Below are 8,740 nucleotides of genomic sequence, written 5' to 3'. Positions count from 1 at the left end.
ATGAACTTTTATATACTTATCATGGTTAGTATACTATTCAGATTTTCTTTTTGAATTGATGTTTGGCCTTTTATTGTTCTAGAAGTGTCCATTTTACTTAAATGTTCTAATATACTTGGTTAGAGTGGTACATAGTATTATGATATTTTAAATTGATTTCATCTGTTTTTATACCACTTTATTCATTCTAAACATTATGCATTTGGGCTCTTTGTCCCTTGCCTAGCCTTACCAGTAATTTGTCTATTTTATGGGGCTTTTGAAAGATCACTTCTACTGATTTTCATTACTTTTTCCCCTGATTTCTTGACTCCATTTTTGTTTATTTAAAGGATTTAAAGCTGTCCCTGAGAATAGCTTTGCCTGTGGTCCTCAAAACAGTGTAATTCTCATTGTCCTTAACTGCTAAGTAGTCTGAGAGTTTTAATTTCCTCTTTGATGTAAAAATTGTTTAAATATTGAGCACCTGCTTTGTGCAAGGCACTGTATTTGGTATCTGGTAGATAACGGTCGAGTAAAACCATCCAGACCTCCTCTCATAGAACTTAGAGAAGACTGATACTAAACAATTATAAACCATAACAAAAAAATGTTCTGAAGCAACAGAATATGATCCTGTGAATATATAAGAGAACCTGATCTAAACTTGGGGAGGGACAGGAGGTTAAGAGCTTCCCCAAGAAATGACTCAAACTAACATTTGAGAATGACTATGTTTTTTTAAAGGTTTAAATCAGCCTTTTAAAAAACACATAATCTTTATTGTATTTTTTCCATTACCATTTAGTCCCCTTATACCCTCCCCTCAGCAGTCATCACACTGTTGTCCATGTCCATGAGTCCTTTTTTCCCTTTTGGCTCAATCTCTCCTCTCATGAACCCCTCCCCCACCATTAGCTGTCATCTGTCCTCTATGAGTCTGTCTCTGTTCTGCTTGTTACTTCAGTTTGTTCATTAGATTGCACATGTGAGTGATATCATATGGTATTTGTCTTTCTCTGACTGGCTTACTTCACTTAGCATAATGTTCCCCAGGTCCATCCATAAAATTTTCTTTAGGGACAAGTAGTATTCCATTGTGTAAATGTCCCATAGTTGTTTTATCCACCATCTACAGATGGGCTGCTTCCATATCTTGGTGATTGTAAATAACACTGCAATGAACATAGGGGTGCTGATGTTCTTTCGAATAAGTGTTTTTGGGTTCCTTTGGATATATTCCCAGAAATGGAATCACTGGGTCAAAAGGCAGGTCCATTTTTAATTTTTTGAGGTATCTCCACACTGCTTTCCAAAGGGGCTGCATCAGTCTGCATTCCCACCAACAGTACAAAAGTACCCTTTCTCCACAACCTTGTCAGCACGTTTTTTTACGAATCAGTGATAGCCATTCTGACAGGTGTGAGATGGTATCTCAATGTGATTTTAATTTCCATTTCTCTGATGATTAGAGATGTTGAGCATCTTTTCATATTGGCCATCTGCCTGTCTTCTTTGGAGAAGTGTCTGTTCAGATCCCTTGTCCATTTTAATTGGGTTTTTTGGCGTTGAGGTTTTTTTTTTAAGTATTTTATAAATTTTGGATATTAACCCCTTATCAGATGTATTGGTGAACATGTTCTCCCATTCTGTGGGGTTTCTTTTTATTTTGTTGATTTCCCTTTGCTATGCAAAAACTGTTTAGTTTGATGAAGTCCCATTTGTTTACTTTTTCTTTTGTTTCCCTTGCCTGGGGAAGGCAAGGGCAACAAAATTTTTTATATCCAATAAAAATTTTTTTTTATACCCAGTAAAAAAATTTCTACGAGCAACGCCCAAGATTTTGCTGCTGTTTTCTTCTAGGATTTTTATGGTTTTGGGCCTAACAATTAAGTCTTTCATCCATTTTGAATGTATTCTTTTTTTTTTTTTAAGAGATTTTATTTATTTTTTAGAGAGACGGGAAGGGAAGGGGAGAGGGTAACCCAGGCATGTGCCCTGACTGGGAATCGAGCCAGCAACCCATTGGTCAGCAGGCCTGTGCTCAATCCACTGAGCTACACCAGTCAGGGTTGAATTTATTCTTGTGTGTGGTATAAGAAGGTGGTCTAGTTTCATTTTTCTGCGCATATCTGCCCAATTTTCCCAACACCATTTATTGAATAAACTATCTTTAGCCCATTGTATGTGTTCTCTTCCTCTTTTGAATGTTAATTGACTATAAAGCTGTGGGTTTATTTCTGGGCTCTCTTAATCTGTTCCATTGATCTGTGTGTCTGTTTATTAGGCAAAGTCAAAGTCTAGCTTTCTTAACATGGTCTTTCTGATATGCTTTTCTTCCTATTTTGCCACCGAACCCTACCATTGTACTGTATTGTGTGCCTTTTCCATTGTGTATTTATATTGCCATCCTCCCTTCCAGTTTTGATCTACAGAACCCTACCTGCTCAAAACTTGATCATGTTTACTCTCACCCCAGTTAAGAACACAGGTTTTCATTAGCCTATCTTCATCATCTCCTTGTGGTTATAGACTTGGACTGATAATCTTAGCAAGGATAAATTCCATTTTTACCATTCCTCTATTTCTCTTTATACTTGAAAATATTTAAAATATGAACTCAAATTTGGGTTAAAAGATAAAACTATCCAGCTAACCCATTTTAACACATTCAACAAGTTCCATGCCCTTCTCATGCCCCAAGTATGTGCTAGTTTATAAGAACCAGTGTGTTTCCCAGCAAAGTCCTCTGTGTCATCAGGCTAAAAATAACAGTAAATTTAAAAGTCCACTTTATTTTTTCTGTTCTTAGTGCAATCTTACTGTATGTTCCTAAGTTGTCTATTAACAATAATCGTAACTTTGATATCATAAAAAAAAAGTTAAAGCCCTGGCTGGGTAGCTCAGTTGGTTAGAGTGTTGTCCTGATATGCCAAGGTTGCAGGTTTGATCCCTGGTCAGGGCACATACAAGAAGCAACTGATGAATGCAGAAATAAGTGGAACAAATTGATGTTTCTCTCCCATGCCCCCCAACTCCTTTCCTATCATTCAGGGCCTTCCTCAGTCTAACCCCATCTTTGACATCCACCAGTTTCCCACTGTTCTAGAACCTGTACCTGACATGCTGATTTAGTTGATGTGGTTTTCTTCACCTCCTTCAACAAAGCACAGGAGCCCTAACCCTTACTCTTCCTGAAATGTAATTATCACTCTCATTTTCACATATTGAAAATAGAGGTTCATTGGTGTTATCTTGCAGCTAAAATGGGTGAAAATAAGATTCAAACCCAAATTTTGCCAATTCCCTAGCCCGTTTCCTTCCTTTTCATTATGGAAAAAATGTGAAGTTAAAAAAAATTTGTGCAAAGTTAAAACAGTATGGTCAACCCTCTTGTACTCATCACCTGGTTTCATCCACTGCTGTTCTTGTTTCGTGTATACCCACTCCCCACCCTTCCACTCAGTTTTCAAAAGGTAAATTTATAAATCATAAGCCCTATGTAACCCACACCTCTGTTAAGATACAGAACAATTCTATCACCACACAAAATTCCCTAGGAAAGCCCTCCTACTTCTAAGAGGAAGCCACTGTTCTAATTTTTTTCACCATGTGGCTCTAGAACTTCATATAAATAGATCATGCAGTATGTACTCTTTGTGTGTGTAAATTCTTTTGTTGAGTAGATAATTCTTTCCTTTTTATACTGCCAAGTAGTAATGTTTTGTATGAACATTCCACAATTTGTTTAACCATCCTTCTACTGTCCGTATATGGTATAAAACAGGGGTTGTTTATTTCCCATATGGATATTCTGTTGTTCTATCACAATTTATCAAACTCTACCCAAATATTCTATTTTGAAAAAGTTTAAATCTATAGAAAAGTTGAGAAACTAGTATAATAAATACTCTGTGCCCTTTCTATAGATTTACTAGTTAACATTTTGCATTAGTTGCTTATCTTTGTGGACCTTCACTTTTAAAAACTGAACCATTTGAAAATAAAGGGCAGACTTCATGACCATTCGTTTTGAGTATTTTAGCATTCATCTTCAAAGAATAAGGACACTCTCCTATGTAGCCACAATACCATTATCACACCGGAGAAAATTAACATTAATTCAGTCATCCCAACTAATATGCAATCCATTTTTTCTTGCCGAGACACTGATAGGAATAGTATTAAGCATAACATCTTTAACGTGCTGTCTTCCGGTTAATGAACCAAGGCATGTCTCTCCATTTATTTTACTCTTCTTTGGTTTATTTCATCAGTATTTTGTAGTTTTCAACATACAGATCCCATACATGTTTTGTTAGATTTACTCTTATCAGTTTATATGGCTTTACCTCACTTTAAAATGGATACATGTTAAGAGATAAAAATTAAAGAGGTTTTGATGAAAAATTATTTCATCTTCGGATTACTTTAGCTAGAATAAAAACAAGGCAGAGTCCATTGTCTCTACACCTCTTCCTGTTTGATGCCAAGAAGACCGCATTATGATCAACTACTGCTGTCTGCTTTAGTAGAGGAAGAAGACCAACACTCATCTCTGATTTATGCCAGAATGGTTCAAACTTACCTATTTAGAAATCATCCATTGCTTATTCTATTTAAAAATACAAATTCTATGACCTCGTTCCAGGCCTCCTGAGCATAACATCTTTAGAGGTGGCATCTGTAAATATACATTTAACAAATTCCTTGGGAGATTCAGAAGCTAGTTTCAGTAGTTACTAACCTAGACCATGTTTTCTATTAGACTCACATTCTCTCTCCACTTTTTCCCATTTATAAATCCTACACTCTAGTCAATGTGGTATATTTATTGGTCAAATCATAAACATGCAGCACTACTTCTCGGCCTTAATCACACTGACTTCCTGATCTGTAGTGCCTCACCCTTCTTGTGCTTTATCTTTGCCGTCGCAAATTTAGTGCATTAGTCAAACCCCAGCCCAAATGCTACTTCCTCAGAGACCTTTTAGGTCTCTGCTCAGGTTGCTTGTATTTTCTGATGGCACTTATAACATATATTTGTTGTATTTCTCCTACCAGAGGGCTGCATTAGATTGTATGCACTTTGTATTCTGAGTTCACTGTGTTCCAGATCCTACACTGTCTTTACACGCTCCGTTTTAGTAGCAGGTTTGCAGAATGAGTTAATAAACTAGAAATGTCTTCAAAATAAACAAAATAATAGCTTGGTATTATTTTAGATAACATTCTTCCTATATTTATCTTCTTATCTGTAACATTTAAAAAATACTAAATTTTATGATGAGAAATTACATACCTGGCTTAAATCTACTTTCCACCCTCTTTGTAATTTTAAGATACCAGAGCACTTATGATCATACGAAAAATGTAGAATAATTTTCATATCTTACTACACAACAGAAACAAGCCTGAAATTTGTAGAAACAGAATTATTTTATTTTTATATAATTTTACTAATAAACAGGGAAATACTGATATAATACACTAAAATTTCAGTATTACCATAATATTCTGAAAAGTACAAAATTCAAATGTCTTAGTTTTAAAAACATTTTACCCCATGATAATCCAAAAGAAAAACCCAGTAATTACAAATATGCGTATTTTACAAAAAACTGCATTCATCATAGAACTCAGTGAAATTACAAAGAACAGATGATTTATGACTGAATTTCATACCCTAATGGATCAAGTCCCTGGTCTAGGAGCATCAGCGAGGATTCTCTTAACTTCTGTAACAACTTCCTTAGTTCCTCCTTGGAAAACACCTGATTTTTGAAAGAGGGAAAAGTTGAAAATGAGAACAAAGAAGAATAAGAACTTATAGTCACCTAATCAACCTGATCAGCTTAACGCAAGAAAAAAAATGCCCTCTTAATATTTATGCGGCCAGAGGCCAGTGTGTTAGCATGGTTAGGAGTTTCAAAGTGATTTCTCTGAGCCAGTCTATATACTTCTAACTGCTTAGGAAGTATGTATGTATTTTTTGGGGGGTGGGGAGCACAACTATTAAAATGGGATTATTACTTTAAGAAAATGTAAGTCGAACTTACCAAATCACTAAAATCTAACAGTGCACGTGCTCCAGAACTTACCAGATACAGTTTGTGGCGCTCAGAGGACACCATGTCTGCTAACTGCAGGCATTCCTGATACTGACCAGTGCCGTGCAATATGGTGTGAAGCAGAAAACACAACATTGGCAGACAAAGCTTCCTCAGTAAAACCATTTGATGTGTTCTTTCAGGATCTTCTTCAGCATCCTGAGAGACATCAGGTGGTTATCAGATTGTTAAAATGACTACCTTCCCAGCATCCTGTCCATACCTCTTCTAGGTAGAAGCAACCTTTCTATTTCTTAAACTTAGAGCATTTTTAATGTGTGTGTTTCTTATGGCATTTAGTACTTTCGTAACTGCTGCTCAAACCAGCCTACACATTAAAGCTCTCTAGGCAATTAAAAAATAAAAGCCAAACGCCCTCCCTGAGTCTAATTAAACTAGACACTCTGGGGGTAGAACCCAGCATTTTCTGAAAGCTTCCCAGGTCTTTTAAATGGTGAGCTCAGAGGGGAGAGCCACTGCTTTACATGTGTCTTATTCATACTACTAAGACTTACCTTTGTATCTTTTAAACTGAGTTGAATACATGTATAATTTTTTTTTAATTTAGGTCCAGAATTTGAAAGAATTAATTTTATTATTCTGAGTGAACATACCAAATCTAAAGAAACAGTTTACCCAAGTAGAATACTGCCATTCCTAGCTGGTATTTTCACTTTAGTTTTAAATTAAGGGATGTTCAGTTATAAGTATAAAGGTTATATAAGAACTACACATGCTCCTATTCAGAGTAAAACAAAAAAGATTATTGTTGTTGTGGTTTTTTTGCTTGTAACTCTAAACAATACACACAGCTTACCTCTCTAACATCTACCATCCAGCCTCCATCAACAAACAACAAGACATTATACATTTTCTCCTTCACATCAGCAGTTAAGGCATCCAAATGCCCTTTCCAAATACTATAATCCATCTGCAAAACAAACATAAGGCAGATATATCATAGACGAAAACCACTAAATAATGTGTTTGTAAAGTACAGTCAGGAATATATATATGGAACATCATTCTAAAACAGCAATGTCTACCCTGGCCAGTGTGGCTCAGTTGGTTGGAGCACTGCCCTGTAAATCAAAAGTCTGCAGGTTTGATTCCTGGTCAGGGAACAAACCTAGGTTCACTAGGGTGTGTATGAGAAGCAGCTGATGCATATTTCTCTCTCACATCAATGTTTCTGTCTCTCCCTCCCTTCTCCTCTCTCTAAAAATCAATAAGCATGTCCTCGGATGAGGACAAACAAACAAACAAACAAACAAAGCAAGCCTGCTTAAAAAAAAAAAGGCAGCATTTTTTTAACCCTTTTCATCTCATGGCACACAAACTAATTACTAACATTCTGCATCACACCAAAAAATATATTTTTTGCTGACTGGACACACAAGTATAACTTCGATTGACTTACAAAAAAACAAAAAATAATTGCCTACCTTTTTGCTCCAAAGTGACTTAATAAAAACCTGCTGCCTTTATTTGTACGTAAGGATTTGTGGCACCAATAATTAACCAATCAGATGCAATCTTACTATGTGATGTGAACAATATGACCTATACATTTATGGTTCAAGACAAGGCATTCACACTGCAGGGCTAGTTATGTTGGCCGTTGTCATCTTTTTATTTGGCAATGTAAGGAAAAAGAGATCAGTGCTTCTGACACTGAGGTCAGTGCCTCAGTGCCTCTGAGGTCAGTCAGGTATTGTATGTTTTAAAAATTCTTGCAGCACACCAGTTGAAAACCGCTGTTCTTAAGTGCTGACATTCAGTCAGTCAAAATAAACATAAACATCAAAAGACTGCAGTTAAATAAAACACTGGAACAATAGCTCTGTAAGTGAATACTACTATCATCTGAAGGTGTGTTTCAGGTCTGGTTAATCATCTACAGAGCAATAACTTAACAGAAGGCTTCCCCTCCACCTCCAAAGTAGAACATTAACAGCAAGATCACCTATTATAATAGGAATATAGTTATTGAAAAATGACCTTTGTATATATATATATATGGCATGTATTATTAAAATGCAATAGACAGGTTTCATCTATATTCAACTTACTTCATATTTCTTTTCTTTGTGTTCATGAGCCACTTTCTCAGTAAAAGTTGGTTGAGGTATCAAACTAGGTTTTTGTGGAGCTGAATTCATATGCTTAAACCACTCATTAAAGGTTTCATGGGCTTCCTAATATATAAAAGGAAATAGAAAAACACAAAACAAGAAATAAAACTTCACATGAGTTTTTAAAATTCAGTTCTTAGAAATAATTTTGTAGCAGTCAGAAATAAAACTTTAATATTTAGCTTTTATGCAAAACAAACAATCATTGTGAATAAATGTTTTGCAAGTGACAAACACCAGCAAAGTTTATACTATTGTGCTTTCTGGTGCCTGCTCCTTGCTTAGTGCCCTGATCCGATGTGTATCTTCACATTTATCACTCTGTAATGTCATCACTCTATGATATACACATGTTTGCTTGTCTGTTTTTTTAACTGGTCTACTGGTTTCTAGAGGGCAAGGGCAGAAAGCCCCCCACAGATTTAGCCCTAGAACCTAGCCCACTGTAATCATTTTATTACTTGTTGAATGGATTTTGAATGATATGTTGTTATTTTAGTCATAACAAAGAGAATA

At 35.7% G+C, this 8,740-nt stretch overlaps 1 protein-coding gene across 2 annotated transcripts in view; it reads right to left on the bottom strand.

Moving 5' to 3' along the window:
• Positions 1 to 5,492: 5,492 nt before the first annotated feature.
• Positions 5,493 to 8,740, bottom strand: part of NUP107 (nucleoporin 107) — a 42,682-nt gene continuing 39,434 nt past the window's right edge. For both annotated transcript variants that reach the window (XM_037136725.2, XM_037136727.2), the window contains 4 exons: positions 8,162 to 8,287; positions 6,907 to 7,020; positions 6,081 to 6,248; positions 5,493 to 5,753 (listed from right to left, as the gene is read on the bottom strand). In XM_037136725.2, the coding sequence (XP_036992620.2) occupies positions 5,646 to 5,753; positions 6,081 to 6,248; positions 6,907 to 7,020; positions 8,162 to 8,287 (516 nt within the window). In that variant the 3' untranslated portion in view covers positions 5,493 to 5,645. The remainder of the gene's footprint in view (positions 5,754 to 6,080; positions 6,249 to 6,906; positions 7,021 to 8,161; positions 8,288 to 8,740) is intronic.

The sequence above is a fragment of the Artibeus jamaicensis genome, unplaced genomic scaffold, assembly GCF_021234435.1.
Source record: "Artibeus jamaicensis isolate MK-2021 breed Jamaican fruit bat unplaced genomic scaffold, CSHL_Jam_final contig_233, whole genome shotgun sequence".
Taxonomy (NCBI): Eukaryota; Metazoa; Chordata; class Mammalia; order Chiroptera; family Phyllostomidae; genus Artibeus; species Artibeus jamaicensis.
This window is presented reverse-complemented; position numbering and strand designations above follow the sequence as displayed.